This window comes from Fusarium solani (assembly GCF_023522795.1).
Source record: "Fusarium solani strain SB1 chromosome Unknown bctg00000017, whole genome shotgun sequence".
Taxonomy (NCBI): domain Eukaryota; kingdom Fungi; phylum Ascomycota; class Sordariomycetes; order Hypocreales; family Nectriaceae; genus Fusarium; species Fusarium solani.
The window spans coordinates 462,164-480,624 of NW_027072140.1; the positions used below are offsets into that span (position 1 = coordinate 462,164).

Here is an 18,461-nt window from a genome sequence, read left to right on the forward strand (position 1 = left end):
TACACGAGCGACACAGTTACAGGTTTTGATGCCCCTCTGTGATGAACAGAGGGGTTGCGTATCACTTACCTAATCCCATGGGTACATCCTCATAGAAATTCTTTCGGATTGATCAATGACTTCCCAATCGGTACCTATGGAGATCTCGGCGGAGGCTCTCAACGCGTATGATGACAGCAGCTTTATCAATGAAGATAATAGCCTTCAAGAGCATGAGGGTGATAGCACCCGGAGACCGGCTTTTCTGCCTGTCGAAGACCGAGGCTTCGATTTTCAACCCTTCCAAGTGCCGCGACGAGAGCTTGTTGTCAAGCAGCTGCCCCAGAACCCGCTGTCCCTTTTCCAACACTTTATACCTATTTCCCTAGTCAATAGCTGGGTCAAATACACTAATGACTGGGTCAATAGCCTACTCCAGAGCGGCGTTATTGATAGCCAAGAACACGAAATAACAGAAAAGTCACGCCTCCGCGCCTGGAAGCCAACTACGGCTGCAGAGATATATATCTGGCTTGCGATCCTTATTTATATAGGAGTCCACGGCGAAATATCAGTCGAAGACCATTGGAAGACCTCTCGGCTGGAGGATCGGCGGCCTGAACACTCGATAATTAAGTTCATGACTTATGACCGATTTCAACTCCTTCATCGTCATCTCCGGCTCTTTGACCACACCAAATTCACTGACGATGACGATTTTCCTATCGTCTTCCAATGCGTTGAGCTATGGTCTCAACATATTCAACTTGCAACAACAGAGCTTTGTAATCCGGGCTCACATCTTGCTGTAGACGAGGGCATGATCCGATATACCGGAAGGAATAAGCAAGTTACATACGTCCCCAATAAGCCTATCGACACAGGTCTCAAAGTCTGGATAGCTGCCCAGCTAGGCCTCTTTATGAGGTGGATTTGGCACCAACCTAGCGCAAAATACGGCCCAGTTGGCGTTGAGAGGAAGAAGCCGGCATCACAACGAGGGAGGAGGAAAGGCAAGGGAAGAGGTAGCCAACGGAGGGCCCCTGACGAGGTTGACGAGGTCAAGGAAGTTATCCACGTCATCACAGAAGCTGGGGATAAGATCATGGCGTTGAACTCGACCCAAAGCGTCGTTATTGCCCTTATTAACCTGTTGCCGGAGTCGACATATTACGTCTTTGTGGATAACCTCTTCTCGTCGCCAGACCTCTTCCGCTCCCTTCGCCAGCACGGCCACGGTGCAACCGGCACAGCCAGGCCTAATTGTAGCATCTACAAAGGTCTTGCAGACGCCAAAAAGGCCGATAAGGCAGGGAAGTCAGGGTTCCAATTTAATGAGATCAAGGTCATCCCAACGGCCGATAATCAGGTAGGAAGACTCGACATTCTTCCTGACAATTCGGCTAATAACTTATCTTCTTCTTCTCTAGGTCAATCAGATCGCTTGGAAGGATAATGCCCTCGTATTGCTCCTTTCAACCGTCTTTACTGGCGATGAGAGGTGTGATCGTTGGAGGAAGAGACCGTCAACGAAGACCCCAATGGCACGGCCAATACAGCGCTTTTTTAGTGGCGAGCCGGTCAAGCTCACATCGATCCCTACTATCGCCGCTTCCTACAACGACGAAATGAATCATGTTGACCGAGGCGACCAAAGGAGGTCATATCTAGGCTATGATCATCCTATCCGCCGGGGCGCTTGGCAGGCTATTGCTTGGACCTTCTTATTGGATATAGTCCTAGTGAATAGCTTCCTCTTACAGCTGCACGGGGGGCCGGCTTGGGAGCGTTATACAAGCCAGAAGAAGTGGAGGGAATGCCTCTACAACGCGGTCTTCAAGACCTTCCATCCACAGAGCCAGTCAAGGCGGACTTTTCGAGCCGGAGATGAATTTACGCCCGTGGCACAACATAAGCACGTCCGAAGAGGGAAAAAATCAGACTGCCTTGCTTGCAAAGGGCTTCAATTAGGGCAGCCAAGGTCAAGAAGTGCAAGGAAGCCTTTGGCGCCGGTGAGCTACAACAAAAGAAGGCGCCAGTCAATTTGGGGATGTGAGCAGTGTGATGTAGCGATTTGTAACTCGAGAGATTGCTGGTACTTCTATCATAGGCTAAAATAAGGGGGGGACTAGGTATCGTTGATCCGATGCATTTTAATTGGCTGCACCCCCCGCCGTGACCTGGCGGGAGGTTTTCCACAGCTCAAGGGATAGGAGCATGCTCCTGTCAATCTGTCAACTGGTCCATCCCACGAGTGCCCACAAGACTGCAACGCGTACCTCGCCCCACATTGACCACGTGATAGGCTTAGTACAAGGAGGGTACGAAAAGTTAGCTCAATGAAGCTATCACAGACAAAATCACATACAAATTATTTTGAACTGAACAATGGCCACGCTCTCAATTCCACAAGAGGCACAAGCCCTCAATGCCTATGACGACAAGAGCTTTATCAAGGAAAATCATAGTCATCAAATGCACCCTAATGACCCGACCCGGGTGGCTGTTTTTCCGGCCGAAAAGGGTCGCGGCACCAACTTTGAACCCTTCCACGTAGAGACACGCAACTTCCACATCAACATACCGCCGCCATCGCCGCTGCAGCTATTCCAGCTTTTCCTTCCTATTTCCCTTGTTGAGAGATGGGTCCAATACACTCAAAGCTGGCTCTCGTGGCTCAAGGAAAATGACGTTGTCGATAGCTGGAATCACCCGATGACGAAGAACGCCAGGCTGCGAGCTTGGCAAGGGACCTCTGTTGCAGAAGTATATGTATGGCTTGGAGTGCTAATTTATATAGGTTTACATAAGGAAAGGACCATTAAGAGCCATTGGAGTACTCCAAAGCCGGGGGAACAGCGCCCTTTACACTCAATCATCAAGTTCATGCCCTATTGGAAGTTTCAGATCCTTCACCGCCACCTTCGCCCTTTTGACTACACCAAGATCGACGAGACCGCGCCTCTTCCGAAGGTATTCCAAGCCTGTGACGAGTGGTCTGACCTCATACAAGCTGCGTCTACAAGGATCTTTACCCCGGGCTCTCATCTCGCTGTGGATGAGTGTATGATCCGCTTCACGGGCAGGTCTAATGAGACAACAGTCGTCAAAGGCAAGCCCATTCCTCAAGGCTTCAAGATCTGGGTTATCACACAGCACGGCTTCTTTATCCACTGGTTCTAGCACATCACGGGCGCACAATACGGCGCCGTTAGTGTTGAGCTTCCTCCCGCAAAGCGCCGCTGCACCCGCCGCACGCAAGGATCACAGGAGACACAGGGGAGCTCCTCAGACGAGCCTATCGCCTTGAACTCGACTCAAAGCGTCGTCGTGGCCCTAGCAAATACACTGCCAAAAGCGACATATCACGTCTTCGTCGATAACCTCTTCTCGTCGTCAGATCTCTTCCGCAGCCTCCGTATGCATGGCCACGGAGCCACAGGCACGGCTCGACCTAACAGCGGCATCAACGAGGAGCTTATTCACGATCTCAGAGGCGATAAAAGGCTTAATACGAGCTATAACTTTAACCAGGTCAAAGTAATCCCTACGCCTAATAATAAGGTATAACGCCAAGACACTTTCACACATAAATCTCTTACTAATTTATCTTCTCTTCATCTCACAAGGTCAACCAAGTCGCTTAGAAGGATAGCCGCCTCGTCCTCTTCTTCACGACCGTCTTTTCCGGCGAGGAGCGGGTCAAACGCCGCAGGAAGAAGCCCACCTCTAAGAAGCCCGAGGCCCGGCAGATACGCCGCTTCTTCGGCGATGAAGCCATCAAGGATATCTCTATCCCTACTATTGCCGCTGAGTATAATGATGAGATGAATCACGTGGATCGGGGCGACCAGTTGAGGTCATATTACGCCTATGATCATCCCTTGCGCCGCGGCCCTTGGCAGGCTCTTTGCTGGACCTTCCTGCTTGACGTTGCACTCGTCAATAGCTATGTTATTCAGTTACGGGGCCCGAAGCCAAGTTGGAAGCGATTCACGACTCAGAGAGAGTGGCGAGAGTGCATTTACAATGAGTTATTCAACACCTACGGCCAGGAAAGTCGGTCGCGGCAACGTTACAGAGCCGGCGACGAGCGTGACCTTCAAAGCCCTGATTTACAGCGTGTTCACATCAATCGAGAGGTCAATCATGTCAATCGCAAGGTAAACTCAGACTGCCTAGCTTGTAAGGGCTTTCGGCAGGGGCAGATAAGGTCAAAAGGTGAGAAAATAAGTCCCTTTGGGGAGCTCAGCGGCAACTGCCAAAGCCGGAAGCAGACTCGGTACGGCTGCCGCTTGTGCAATGTCGCGATTTGTAACAGCCAATATTGTTGGGACTTCTATCACCGTGTAATTTAGGTGTGGCATTAAGTACCTTTCATTTGATGCATTTTAATTGGCCCCAACCCCTCGTCGTGACCTGGTTGCAGTCTTGTGGGCACTCATGGGATAGCTTAAGTCCTGGAAATCACTCCCCTCCCTCCAGCCATGACAGAATCCACTTTTCACAATGTCCGAATTTGGTAAGAACCCCTTCGGGCAACCGCAACAGCGACCGGCCGGCTTTGACGCATTCGGATCAAACACCCGCAACTCTAACCGTACGATACCCTGCGAGCTTAGTCTCCCCTCACGTAGAGCAGCGACACTAATTTCGTCAGCAACTGACTTATCGTAGGACCCAGTGGTTGGATTTTCGGTTCCAGCACGCCATCGCCTACTGGATCTTTTGATGCCACACACGGATCATTCCCTGGAACCTCTGGCGGTAAGGTCCCTCTAATGCAGCTGTCGTACGGTTGTCCGAAGTCATCTGATGTCTATCTCGAGTAATGGTGAAAATACAGGAGCAAACTATAATGCAAAACACTCCCTTCCCATAGTTTGTGATACTAAGTCCCCCTCCTCTAGATTCTCTCAGTTCGCTTGGACCACGGTCGTCTAGCTCGGCACCCACGTTCCCACCTACAACAACTGGCACTAATTGGTTTGGGCGGCAGAGTAACACACCAGGGACGACTGCATTCAGCGGTTCTGGCGGAGGTAATGTCGCGAGTCCTTTCGGCCTGACCGGGTTTGGGGGCGGATCCTTTGGTTCAAGCGCCACAAAGACGGGCTTCGGCACAGGAACGAGCCCAGGTACGGCCAAGTTTGGCTCAAATGCTTGGACAGGATTCAGAACCCCAACCACCTCCATCTTCGGGGCTCCGAGCCAACCTTTTGGGAGTTCGGGTTGGGGGAGTCCTGCGACAGATACCTCGAAGCAGCCATTCTCTCCATTTGTGGAAGGTGAGCTGGGCAGCAGGCAGAAGAGTTCGTATCAAAATCTTTGTTTCCAAGGTCCATACAAGGACTTCTCCCAAGAAGAGCTGAGACTTGCAGATTATGCCCTTGGCCACCGCTATGGTGTTTCATTTGGGCTCGGCAGCTCAAGTTTTGGAACCGGCTTCGGTACGCCGATGCGAAGAAGCGCTTCTGGTCCACCTCAAAGTTTTGGAATGGGCTCTCAATCTGGTGCATTTGGCACAGACTTTGGAGCCATGGCAAGTGGTGCAACTGGCTTCGGATCTGCTACTGCTTCGCCCTTTGGACAGACTAAGGCCGACAGAACCTTCATCTGGGGTCAAAAAAATCAGGGTCCAAATCTGTCCGGGATCCAGCCGGACTATGTTGGAGGAGCAGGAAGCAGCCAAAGAACATTCAGAGCTTCTGGAAGCCCAGGAACTGGGTTTATTCAGAAACCACTTCCTAGTAGTGCTCTACAAACGAGTGGCACCTCATGGTCGAGCCCTTTCACCTTTGGACTCCAGGGTCAACAGCAAACACGAGGATTGACGTCCTCTGCTGAAGCTCAAAAGCCGAGCGCTGGCGGACTGTCTACAGGATTTACGTTTGTGACGACGAGTACGAGCCCTGCTCCTAATCCATTTGCTCTGAAGCCTACCGCAGTGCCCGCGGTTTCGGGGCCCCCAAGCCAAACATCCTGGTTTACTGAGAGGGGTGCGACTACTCAGGCAGGGCAGCAGGCAACACAATTCCCAAGTACGGGAATCTCGGTTGGCCAAGTTCAAGTTCCCCAATCATTTGGCCAGCAGAGTCAGTATGGACAGACCGGCATAGCTCGTTCTGAGGTTTTTGGAAGGCCCACTTTGACTTCTGGTGATGCTATGCTCATTCAACAACAACCACAAGCCGCTGGTTTCGCAGCCTCTCAGCCAGAACTGATCGCAAAAGTCGATGAAATTACTGCCTACGGAAGACCGTGGTTATTCTTGACTGCAGAGGAGAAACAGCAACTCCAGTACCGAGGTCCGTTGGCGGTCCGACAGGCAAGCAAGGGTAAACCTAGGAGCAGATCCGTTCCACCTGGATTTACTTTTAGGTACCCTGGGTTTGCATCTCGCCAAATCCTCTCAAAGGCTTCTGGGTCCGGGTTTCGGTACGGGTCATGTACTTCGTCAGACCAAGTCGAAGAAAGATCTCAGAGCTCCAGCTGGATGCGTCCCCCAAATCTAGGTCGTCAACCGATCGAGAGCCTGTCTACGAGCGGCTCTGGCCAACGTCTTACCAGCGAAGGCACGCCCTCAATCAGCAGCCATACAGAGGGTTCAAGCACAGTCGAGAAAACCCTGTAACAGGTCTCTAGGCAGCTAAAGACGCTTGAAATCAATAAAGGCCAAGACAAACATTTATTCTCAGGTTTGCCTAAGTGCAAGGGCCAAGGAAAGAACATCGACACGATGACACCCACTGGCGTTGTCGTTGACGAGAGACAACTGCAGCCACTTGACCCTGGTAGAGAAAGAGGGGCAAAGAGCGAAACCCTAGGCACTATAACCGAAGGCAACGAACGTGCTAGTAGTCCACCCGGCCCGGGTAGGCCCGTCGTTCGATTGAAGGACGAAACGGACGTGGATCAAAACATGGAGATAACAACACGGCGGCCGATTCCCGTCGGCGAGTACTGGATGCGACCTACAAAGGAAGACATTCTTGCTATGGACAAAGATAAGCGGAAGGGTGTGATAGGCTTGACTATTGGACGGGAGAACGTTGGTATCATTCGCTTTAAAGCTCCAGTTGATCTTACAGTCATTGACATTGAAAGTTTGCTCGGTGGTCTTGTCATACTTGAAAGTCGATCAGCAACGGTCTATCCCGACTCCGTTGGACTCAAACCTCCTATTGGTGAGGGCTTGAATGTTCCTGCCTCAATTTCCTTGGAACATTCGTGGCCTCGAAGAATGACGAAAGGAAGGAGTCCGTCAGAGGCGGAGACCAAGCGCCAGGTGGCGAGCCATATTGAGCGTCTTAAGAGCGTTGAAGGGACCACATTCGAGAGTTACAGCGAGGAAAACGGAACCTGGACTTTTTCAGTCAATCATTTCTCAACTTACAACCAAGTCACATACAATAGCTGAATTGCTTACCAATGATATATGATGTCACTTAAAGCAAATAAGAAATGTTCGGTCGAGTGCGCATGAAAACCTTCTCGTCGTCAATTTTCGAGGTCCAATGACAACCCATTCTGGAACATGTCTGGAGGAGGTTAAGCGTTTGGGTTTAGAAGTTTGTGAGTGCCGTCTCGCAATACTCGACAAGGGATAAAACAACCTGCTAATGTGTTGGCTTCACGAGGCAACTCTTTCGATGTAACAATGACAATGTAGTTGCCCGTTCTTGTCTCTAACCTAGGCGATCATACCCAAATTCCGCTGCCTTGCAGCGAATACGATAAATTCGCGCATTGCTTGGGGGGGCTGGGGGTCCCCCTCTCCCCCGGACCATATGTCAAGGGCAAAAGCTGCATAATCAGCTTGGTTAAGCAGATCTAGGTGACACGCCTTTACTCATTGCCTGGTCTCTGGAGAGGTTTGCAGGACCGGCCAGTCACGCACCGGTATCACTGTCATCTCTACAAGTCAGCACAGAGCTCCACAGCCTGCAAATGGAACATGAAGCAAATACAACGGAGGATCCCGGCTTTCTCTCACGAGGCGGAGTGGCTCGTGCATGCACACACTCTTTTTATGTCCAACAGATTTCATAGATAGTAATTCCGACCGAGTGTTATATTGTTCTCATTGATACTAAAAGAGTTTTCAATACTACCCCCTCTGTATTAATTACTCAGATTAGTTATAGGGAATGTATAATTTAAAATAGACAAGTAGTGCCCGAGTCGTGCTCTGAATTTCGCGAAATACATTACAGATAATAAAAGCAGGCGAAGCACAATGCAACCAGCTCCCGGTTTTGATGCCATGTCAAGTGTTGATGCCGATTTGCTTTTTTTTAAGAAACATGGATTCGGCGCGATTCGTGCTTCTTAACCTTGGGAACGACAATGCTGAGGATACCGTCTTGGAACTTCGCGCTGACGCTATCCTGATCCACCATAGAGGGAAAGCTAAAGGTGCGAGAAAACTCCCCGACGCTACGCTCAGCGAGCCAGTACTTCGTCTTGTCACCCTTCTTATCGGTCTCCTCCGTGCGTTGAGCGGGCTGCGATGTATCGGGCTCCCCGTCATCACCTACGATGGCACCGCGCATAGCGGTGCCTTCGATAAACCCCGCAGGAGGGTTGCCAGAAGTATAGGTCCGTTCCGATTTTCCACGGATGACCATTGTCTGAGGCTCAGTGAACTCAATGTGAACCGCCTTTTTGTCCATGCCAGGGAGCTCGCCATGGAGTTCGTAGGCTTGACTGGTCTCGCAGATATCAAACTTAGGCTGCCAACGGCGCAATGAGGTATCTCGACCGCTCTGGCCCTGCCGAGTATAGCTGTCGTAGTCGTCAAGAAGCCGGAACAGGGGAGTAAAGGAGGAGTCAGAGTTGTAGAAATGGCGAGGGAAAAGAGCCATTGTGCGTGAGGTTGGCGGTGGGCTTTAGAAAGACGCGTTTGTTGATAAATAGTTGACCTGCAAGGGTGCTCGTCTGTCTGCAAACAGTTGATCTGCAAGAGAACATGACATGAAGGTGGTTGTTCGGGTTCTCTGTCAAGAACTCTAGGACTGGGGGATGGAAACAATCGCTTTATACCTGTGGAAGCAGAACGTGGGGATGATGGCCTTGCAAAAGATGGCTGGCAATCCTGAAGCACACCTCCGCTCAGGGCTTCTTTGCAGGCGAATGGAAGAGCTGCGAACTGTGTGATGTGATGCTCGGTGTCATAGTGACGCGTGCCCCAAACTTACTTGAGGGGTTCTGTGTTTCGGCCCTCACCCAGCAACTGGAGTACTAGAGTCGAGAGAGCGCGAGGAGACGATGACAAAGCACCACAAAACTCAATTTTGCATGGAGAGAGGTATGCGTACTTGCGATCATCCTTGGCGCCATAAAATGGTTCGACATCGCGTTGTCATTTGATAATTTCCTCGATTCCGCGAGCCTGGGTTCTACGTTCTGAGGATTGCGCTTACAAGCGGCCCAATCTTGGCCGTTATAGTCAATTGCCAGCGCCGATGGCGTTGACCATGTACTCTGCTGGTTTCACATCATGTGGACATGTGGGGCTTCCGTTGGAGTCGAAGTACGGGATTAGATTATGATTGTTATTGCCGAGGGCTTTGCGATAGACGAGGCGGCCGCCAGACTTCAGGAGAGGAAGCTCATCAAGGTGCTTAGATAGGACGATTGAAGGCTGGTGCATGGTGCAATGAGAGCTTGGCCGTTGTCCTCGAGCTTCGGACGGAACCGGACGATATCAAGGAAACGCGGGAGCCAAGGTCAGAGAATAACCCCCAAATCACTAGTGAAATAAGGCGCGGGGAAGCATCAAGGCTTCGTCAATCTAGCAACCTAGGTCCACGGTGGACATCATAACATGTTGCCTTGGTGTTTGGCTCCCGAAAGATTACGAGTTCGTGTATGGCTGCGGTTCTGACTCGTTCACGAGGACCAATCAATTTTCCCTTCATATGCTACTTGTAAGTTTTCTGACCCATCCAAGTGATATTTGTGCTAGGTTCAGAGCATCAGCCTCGGCCCTCCGCAATTTCTCGGGGCCGTTAAAGTTCTAGATTCCGGTGTTAACCACCCCGCGTGATACACCCTTACCAGCTATTGCACGATGTAGTGAGGTCAATGGTAACGTTAAAACCCCGCATCGCATACTTCAATGGGCCTTGTCGCAGTCATGATCTGATCCGGAAACTCTATTTCTGCACGGTTTAACCTTGCTGAGGGAGTTGGAGCTGGTGTGTCGCAAGCCATGATCTGATTTAATAACAAGCCCATTTCTTCATAACTTTAACGAGTCGAAGGGGTCAGGCTGTCGAGTCACTACCACTCATGATCTGATCTATTAACTGGCGTATTCCCACGTGAGCAGAGGGACATGAATTGTATTTATTGCGAATGAACACCACTTTCTAGTGGCGTGAATAAATGAACCTCAGCCGACTCGCCACTATAGGTTTACAGACCAACCTGCAATGGCTTCATCTCGAAGAGGACTACTTGTGATCGGAGCTGGCGGCATGGGCCTCGCCATTGCCCGACGTCTTGGGGCAGGGCAGCTCGTGATTCTTGCCGATTCCTCGCAGAAAGTTCTCGATTCTGCTGCATCCTCACTCCAAGATGATGGGCACGAAGTTGAAACTCAAATCGTTGACGTGTCAAGCCACGAATCTGTCGAAAACCTCTCCAAGGTCGCTTCTGGGGCGGCTAGGCTAAACACAGTAATCAACACCGCTGGTATTTCCCCGGGAATGGGTACCGCTCGAAGGATCTTCGAGGTGAATTTGCTCGGAACAGCGAATGTCATTGATGCCTTCCTTGAGGTTATGCCTCCTGGTTCCTCGTTGACCTCCATTGCGAGCATAGCTGGCCATTTGGTCCAGAAGGCGGTTAGTCCTGAGCTAGAGAAGCATCTTGCGACATCCCCAAGAGAACAACTACTAGGTCACGATGCTGCTGATCTGGAGGACTCACCTGAGCTGGCATACGGCATTGCCAAGTGGGGAATCATCGTTCGCATGCAGGCTGCAGTTCGACAAGGACAAAAGAAAGGAGTGAGACTAAACACAATCAGTCCGGGCGTGATTATGACGACAATGATACGAAAAGAGCTAGAATCAGAGTTGGGAGATCGGATAAAGAAGATGATTCCGGAGACCCCAATCCCCAGAGCCGGCTGCGCGGATGAGATTGCAAGTCTTGTGGCTTTCTTGTCAGGCCCAGATGCAGCCTTTATTAATGGCGCAGACTTTGTTATCGACGGTGGTGCTACTGCAGCGTCTCGGTTCAGCGATCCAATCCTTGAGTTGGTTTAGCAGAACAAGATATGCAGACGATGAGGTATCTTGAGGGGTTGTTATTGAGCTATAATGTTAGTTATGCTGGAACATGTATTATCAACACAAAGCCGGAGGCTGTACTCAGCTTAATTGACCATCTTACCGTTCTAAATACCCTGGTCGGCGTCCCCATTACCTGTTGCTGACTGTGCAAATCTTGCCCTTCACCTAGAGTTAGACTCCCTCCGTCTCGCAAACGTTTCTTTTTCCTCCGTCGACGTCGGCTAAGTATCTCATTCTCCTGCCGAAGGATCTGGTTTTCGGACCTCAGCGAAGCGATCTGATGCATGATTCCTTGCGTCCCCTTTGCAAACTGGTCCACAGCATGCAGAATCGATGTTGGGGAGCTTCCTTGATGTCGAGATATTCGGCTCTTGATGAATTCGGATTGCGAGCTCGCCTCTGTCGGATTGTGTGGCGTCTGAGAGACCCAAGGTGCCGGTAGCTCGTCAACCCCTTCAACCGGTGTCGGCGTACGCAGATTCACATCCACTCGAGAAATTACACTTTCAGGGTCTAGAGGCACAAGGCCTGCTCCTCGAAAACCCCCCCGGATGTTTTTTTCCGTCCGACTCTTGGAATGCGGCTAAAAATGCCGGAAAGAAATCCTCCTTAGAGATGTGCGTTGTACCCGCCCGCATTTTCTTCTCAATTTGCCGCCCGTATGCTTGCTTGAGCGGGCCAAAACACCCGATATCCAGAGGCTGAAGGATGTGAGATGAATGAGAAGGCATACAGAGCGTGATAATCTTATTTTCTTTGCAGTAGAGCTGGAAGTCGACTGAGAGGTGACTTTCGTGGCTATCCAGGATGAGGAGGCGATATTCACCAGTCATGCGAGGTTTGGTGTGTTTATCGAAATGCCGAACCAATTCCAGACCTCTCTCGTTCGTCGTCCAGCCATTTTCGGTCGTGGCAAGAACCCAGTCGTGCGGTAGAGGGCAACAGGCAGTGAGCTTGAACGATACTATAGGCTTGAACCGGAGCAAGTGAATGACCCTATTCAGTGGTGGATCGATCATAGGAACGCTTTTCCACGTCTGAGCAGATTTGCGTTGGATATCCTTGCTATTCCGGCCATGGCAACTGACTGTGAGAGAGCATTCAGTCTTGCGAAGCTTACAATCACCTCGCAGAGGCATTCACTGCTTGGATCGAGCATTGAGTCGGTCCAATTACTGAAGAACTGGATCAGGGGAGGGCGTATTACTCTAGGGGGGCTATGCTTGAGCAACAAGGCCAGTTAGAGCCAAGGGCAGGGTGCCGAAGCCGGGGATAGCTTCACGTGACTTATAATATATCAAATATCTATCAATCAATCAATCAGATCAGATATAGAGGGTAAACTATCAGTTCAGATCAGATATAGAGGGTAAACTATCAGTTCAGATCAGATTTGGGTCCTGATCTGATTTGATTGATCTGACAGCAGCGCTGTTGGTCGATGTGTGAACTGGTAGGCAGATTCTCAATCAACGGGCAGGTTCTGTGGATTGATGGATTATATAATCGAAGCGCTCGTGGATTGAGATGCAGATTGATTGAGGTCAATATATTGATCAATTACGTTGAAGTCGTGCATTGGGTTTCCTTTATTGATGTTGAGACATACTCAGAACCAGCTGGCGAACTCCCTCAATTTCGGCAAACGATGCCCTTGATCTCTAATTGTCATGTGACATGGCGACGATCAAGCATCTCGAGTATCTATGAATCTCGTCAGTCAACCAGGGTGTCGGCGAGTTTGGTGGCTATTAGGGTCACATCATAATCTTCCATGTATCCACAGGCAGGCCAGCCTCGTCAAAGCTCCAGTCGAACTTCGCGTGCGCAACAGGCTCGTCGGTGGGATCGTGGTAGGAGACGAGGTATTGGTGGGCTAAAGCTTCGGTGGCTGTTATTCGCTTTTTGGGGTCGAAGACGAGCATCTTATCAAGGAGTTCCAGGGCTGGGATGTTCAGTCAGACCGTCAGACGCTGGAGAGAGGATGGATAACTCCTGAATCTCACCCGAAAATTCGGCGTTCTTGAATTTGTTTTTGAGGGGGTGCCGCTCGCGCTTCGGTAAGGACTCGACAAACCGCAGCGTCTGCCTCAACCTGAATACTATACCGCTGCACTGGTTCTTGGGAATACCTACAGACTCGGCTGCGATGGTGCTGATGAAATCTTTAGGAGGAGTTCCCAGAAGCTCTGTGATAATTGAGTACTGGTGCAAGTGGTCCTTGCCGGGGAAGAGGGGCTTCCCCTCAAGCATTTCGGCAAAGATGCATCCCGCGCTCCAAATGTCGATCTCTGCGTTATAGCTTCGCCATGTAAGCATGACCTCTGGGGCCCGATAATATCGCGTCGAGACGTAGCCGGTCATTAGGGGATTCTCTGTCCGCGCAGACCCAAAATCGCAGATTTTCAATCACAGTTCTCGTTGATGAGGATATTGCTGGGTTTGAGGTCTCGATGGACAACACCAGCGGAGTGCACATACTTCAGGCCCCGCTGCCGCCATTATCAGCGAGGTTGCACGATTGGTTGGATAAGCCTCTGCAAGGCATGCATACCATGATCTGATAGAGGAAGTACTGGATGTACGGTTTCTCGAGCGGTTTTGATGTTAATAACCGATGCAGATCCGTAGCGAGAAGCTCTGTAACAAAGTAGCTATTGAACAATTAGTAGGCTGGCCAAGCAATGCCGCCGCTGGACATACATATCCTCGACTGGGGAGATGAAAACGTCGCTGAGAGAGATCACCCAGGGGGGAGTCAGCAGCAAGCGCCAGCGGGTGGTGGGAGACTGGAGCGTACATTTTCGTGCTTGAGGCGCTTCAGCAACTTCAGTTCTCGGTATGTCTGCTTAGCCAAGAAGGGCGTGGTGAAAGGCTGCGTGACCTTCTTGATGGCGACGTTTTGATTCGTAAGCTGGTCTCGCGCGGAGCTAAGTGAGGGTTTAAACCATTATCACACTCCCCAGAAGTCGCTGTTCGCAATCAATAAATCAGTCACGTACCAGACGAGCCCAAATGCTCCCAATCCCACAGGTTGTGGTTCCGAATATCTAGGGTCGAATTAACCACCGCAACAGCGTGCCATTTCTCAGGCTCGCTACCTCGACGTTATCTCAAATGTTGTGCCCAGGATCTGGGTGCGGACGAACTCAGCCATGGCGATAATAAAATTGTCGTTGTATCCATGGAGAGGGAGGAAAGGAGGGAAAAGAGGAAAAGCCCGAGGATGAGGGAAAGATTAAGGGTGTGGCTCGGGCGGTTGCAATATTGGTCGTCCACAGAGGCGGCTGGTTGGGTTGGATTTTGTGAAAATAGATTGAAAGCGAAGGCAGAGTATTTGTATACATAGGCATATGTCATAGCATTCGCCCATTATCTGTGTGCATTTGTGAACGGTTACATTTGCTATTTGCTTTTACTTATCGTGATAGTACTGCCAAAGTTATGGTAGGGTTTCGTATCTGCGGCGTTTGAGCAATATACGCAATTCAAGCCGCCATGCCTATTTCACAAGGCGTGAAAGGCCATTTGGCAGCCTGCAGCAGCACGTGCGGGACTCTGAGAGCCACCACATCTATCTCGACTGCTCAATCGATGACGACCCTCTTAATCAGTGGCGAGTTAGAGGGGCACCGGGAAATGGTCTATCACTTCTGCACCCACTGCAATCATGGTTTTCAATACGGCAGAATAGCTCAGTCAAACGTCACCGGTCGTCATTATGGAGCGCTCAGCCAGTGAGCGCTGATCGCTGTCACTTGTTTGCTGACCAACTACCGCCGCTGTCGCCGGGGTTGCTTCCTACTGGCTATAAGTCAACCATTGTACCTAACGGTTACGAGAGAAGGGTACATCGGTGGTTACCTCTTCCCGCCCAGCACCAGAGGTTCGTCACCCCCCAGTTTCGCCATCCCCATCAGCATCAATTCTCACTCAGATTCCAAGATGTTTCCGACGTTCAGGAAAAACAAGCTGGTTTAACCTACTTGTGCTCGTGATGTTCTTAAGAGCTAATGCTATTGCCCCGTCCGCTGGCGTTGGAAACGTCACCAGCTTCATAGGCGGTCTGGACTGATATCTGTTATCAATTGTGTCCCGTTATTTCTAGACGGGCAGATGAACATCATCGCGTGTCAATGTGCGCTTGGTCTCGGAGCCTATGCACGAATACATCGATGGCTCGATACTATCGTAATCGTGGAAGGCGTTCTCCATGTGATAGTGTCCGTATCAAGACAGATGCCGGATCCCAAGCGAAGGACGGACGTAGCACCATTGGCGATAAAAAGGGGGGTACAATTTCAACGTTCTTTTGTGCACAACTGCCGATGTCCCTTTCCAATGACGGACTTATCAAGTAAGCTCTTGACGTAATTGCGTAGAACATGTGGTTTCGGTTCCTGAATTGGCATTGTGATAATCTCCGTTGCCGCAGCCGAACGGTATCGTTATCTTTATGCCGGTTTCCGTTTGCAACCTCTTAGTCGACGTACTTGCTTTTTTCTTGCGACCCCGCTTCTAGTTGTTGTTCGCCGCCCAGTCTGTGCCCAGAGCGTCAACTACGTAGACATTCATGAGTCCATACACGTCACAAACAGCAGGCTTGACCAATAACGTAGGGCACCGCTGGCTGCCTTGGGTTTCTGGCCTGCCCTTGGCTTGCTTTGGCTGATGGATCTGCTCTCCTCACCAAATGGCAAAAATAGCATTCTCTCCATCACGGTTCGCTCTAATACCCCCAATGTGCGGCAGCCTATCTCCTCTGCTGTGCTAAGACTACAGCAGGTCACTCGCCCCGCAGTTAGTATCTTAACTAATCTGAGAGCAGTAGCTAGATATCATAATAGAGCATTAACTTCTCAGTACTCGCCACTCCTCCTGAGATGAGTGCTTCATAAAGTCGCGAAGAATACGCTGGCCTTAATTGGGTTAGATCCCTGCGGGTGACTCAGCTGTAGTCTTAGCACAGCAGAGGAGATAGAGGTCACTGTTGCAAAACCCAAAAAGCACGTTCCAACTGACAAAATAGGTTAGCGCGAATGCATTGACGGCCCCACAGTACATTGAGACATGTACCTTAGAACCGTGATTCCTTTAGTTTGACACGCAAGAGTAGGTTCGGCAACAGCAGCGGGGTCGCAGCGGACCAGCGAAGAGCAGCTTCGTTGTACGATGGATATAAAGACCCCCTGTTATGGCCCCCGCCCCGTAACCACCCTCCACATCGGACAATAATCAAGACTTAGTTATCTTCGTCCTCTCCATCTTCATCCTCCTCCACGCTCTCCTCGTCTAGCTTGTTAAGTTGCTAGGCGTTAAGTTAATAGTGGAACTTAGCTGGCGAGTTTGATTCACCTACAGTCCAGAGCCGAGCAGCCTCAGCAATAGCCTCCAACGCTGCAACCTTTCGCTCCTCGAGAGTCTTTTCATCTGCTTCACCACGTGGAGCCAGAGCCGGAGCTGGAGCGGCACTGCAGGCACGAAGCTGCTGTGCTGCACGCTGCGCGGCGGAGCGCCAGGCATCGCTAGGATCCTCGCTCATGTCGTCAATCTGCCGGTTCAGCTCCCAAAAGGCACGCACAGTAGCGACTGCACCAGCAGGGACCTAGATAGCAGCTAATTAGCAGCTCACTAACCGAGAGCTGGAGAAGACTACTTACAGGCCTACAGGTATGACCATTCTTTGCGCAGGCCCAGCAAGCGGCACCAGTATCTATCCCATATATGTTGGCCTGGCAAGCTTAAATAGCAAAACAAGCTACTTACTGTCCTGGGAGGCGCACTCATACCCTGGGCTCTTGGTAGCGCGAGTAACGCAGGGGCGGCAGGGGAAGTCACGCGCAGAGCCAATGGGAGGGGCCTTCTTCTTTTGCTTCTTCTTCTTCTGCTCAAACAGAGTGTTAGTAGCGGTCTCTTGGCTGTATAGCAGCTGACTGGATTTACCATCCCATCGGCTGTCATAAACCTCCATTCCGTACCTCGCCCCACATCACCCCTGTCATCGTGACGGTACCTGCGGGGAACCCAAAAACCCCTCTCAGACCCTTCACAGCTAAAATCACACATAATTCATTTTGCTCATTGCAATGCCCTCCCGAAAGATACCTCCCAAGATACCGGCAGTCAATATCTATGATGACGATAGTTTCATAACAGAAGAAAACAGCAGACGCGAGCAAGCGGCTGATAATACATGCCGGCCTGAGTTTCCCCAGCTGAAGACCGCGGCTTCAACTTTCAACCTTTCAACGTGCCGCCTCGCGACCTTAAGGTCAACCCACTGCCTTAGGGGCCACTACAGCTCTTCCAGCTCTTTGTGCCTGTTTCCCTAGTCGAAAGCTGGGTTGAATACACCAACAACTGGGTCGCCAGCTTGCATGAGAGCGGCGTCATTGACAGCCAAAACCACGAACTGAAGGATGGCTCAAGGCTGCAAAAGTGGACGAGGCTCAAGGTCTCCGATGTATACATCTGGCTTGGAATCCTGATTTATATTGGACTCCACAAGGAAACTAGGATCGAGGACCATTGGAAAACCTCTGCGCTTGGGGACCAGCGTCCTACCTACTCCATCATCAAGTTTATGACCTACAATAAGTTTCAGCTTCTTCACCGCCACCTCCGACCCTTTGACCACACCAAATTCGTACCTGATAAACGCTTCCCTGAGGTATTCCAATGCGCACAACCGTGGTCTGATCTTATACAATACGTATCAACGCAGCTCTTAGAGCCGGGCTCTCATCTCGCTGTGGATGAGGGCATGATCCAATATGAGAGGAGATCTCACCAGAAAACCACCGTACAGAACAAGCCGATCAACACGGGGTTCAAGGTTTGGGTTGTAGCCCAAAAGGGCTTCTTTTTACGGTGGATTTGGCACCAGCCCGGTCTAAAATACGGCCCTGTAGGTGTTGAACCTACTAAGAAGAGGAGGACTGGAGTGGAAAGAGAAAGAGGCAGAGGCAGAGGCAGAGGAGGCAGAGGCAGGCCGGCGAGGCCGAGGGAGGTTGAGGAGGTTAAGGAGGTGATAGAGGTTATGACTAATAGGGATAAGGTCATCCCTCTGAACTCGACTCAGAGCGTGGTTATTTCCCTTATCAATATGCTGCCGCCGTGTTACAACCCCCGTCACACGAGAACTCGCCACTGCCCTTGCACGTGACCCCCAGGAAA

The 18,461-nt window shown here is 50.8% G+C and overlaps 5 protein-coding genes across 5 annotated transcripts; 2 read left to right on the forward strand and 3 right to left on the reverse strand.

The window, feature by feature from the left end:
• Positions 1–136: 136 nt before the first annotated feature.
• Positions 137–2,035, forward strand: MRS44_018838 (uncharacterized protein; the record flags this gene model as incomplete). The annotated part of the gene is made up of 4 exons (XM_065615342.1): positions 137–1,348; positions 1,410–1,480; positions 1,550–1,639; positions 1,939–2,035. 4 exons carry the CDS (start codon positions 137–139, stop codon positions 2,033–2,035), a joined length of 1,470 nt encoding a protein of 489 aa, XP_065471414.1.
• A 6,241-nt stretch (positions 2,036–8,276) lies between these two features.
• On the reverse strand, positions 8,277–8,846 carry MRS44_018839 (uncharacterized protein; the record flags this gene model as incomplete). Its single annotated transcript, XM_065615343.1, has 1 exon — positions 8,277–8,846. The coding sequence occupies one exon, from the start codon at positions 8,844–8,846 to the stop codon at positions 8,277–8,279; it is 570 nt and encodes a 189-aa protein (XP_065471415.1).
• Positions 8,847–9,430: 584 nt separating this feature from the next.
• Positions 9,431–9,634, reverse strand: MRS44_018840 (uncharacterized protein; the record flags this gene model as incomplete). Its single annotated transcript, XM_065615344.1, has 1 exon — positions 9,431–9,634. The coding sequence occupies one exon, from the start codon at positions 9,632–9,634 to the stop codon at positions 9,431–9,433; it is 204 nt and encodes a 67-aa protein (XP_065471416.1).
• Positions 9,635–10,418: 784 nt separating this feature from the next.
• Positions 10,419–11,258, forward strand: MRS44_018841 (uncharacterized protein; the record flags this gene model as incomplete). The annotated part of the gene is made up of 1 exon (XM_065615345.1): positions 10,419–11,258. The coding sequence occupies one exon, from the start codon at positions 10,419–10,421 to the stop codon at positions 11,256–11,258; it is 840 nt and encodes a 279-aa protein (XP_065471417.1).
• Positions 11,259–16,527: 5,269 nt separating this feature from the next.
• MRS44_018842 (uncharacterized protein) lies at positions 16,528–17,287 on the reverse strand (the record flags this gene model as incomplete). Its single annotated transcript, XM_065615346.1, has 5 exons — positions 16,528–16,593; positions 16,645–16,890; positions 16,946–16,998; positions 17,052–17,214; positions 17,264–17,287. 5 exons carry the CDS (start codon positions 17,285–17,287, stop codon positions 16,528–16,530), a joined length of 552 nt encoding a protein of 183 aa, XP_065471418.1.
• Positions 17,288–18,461: the final 1,174 nt, after the last annotated feature.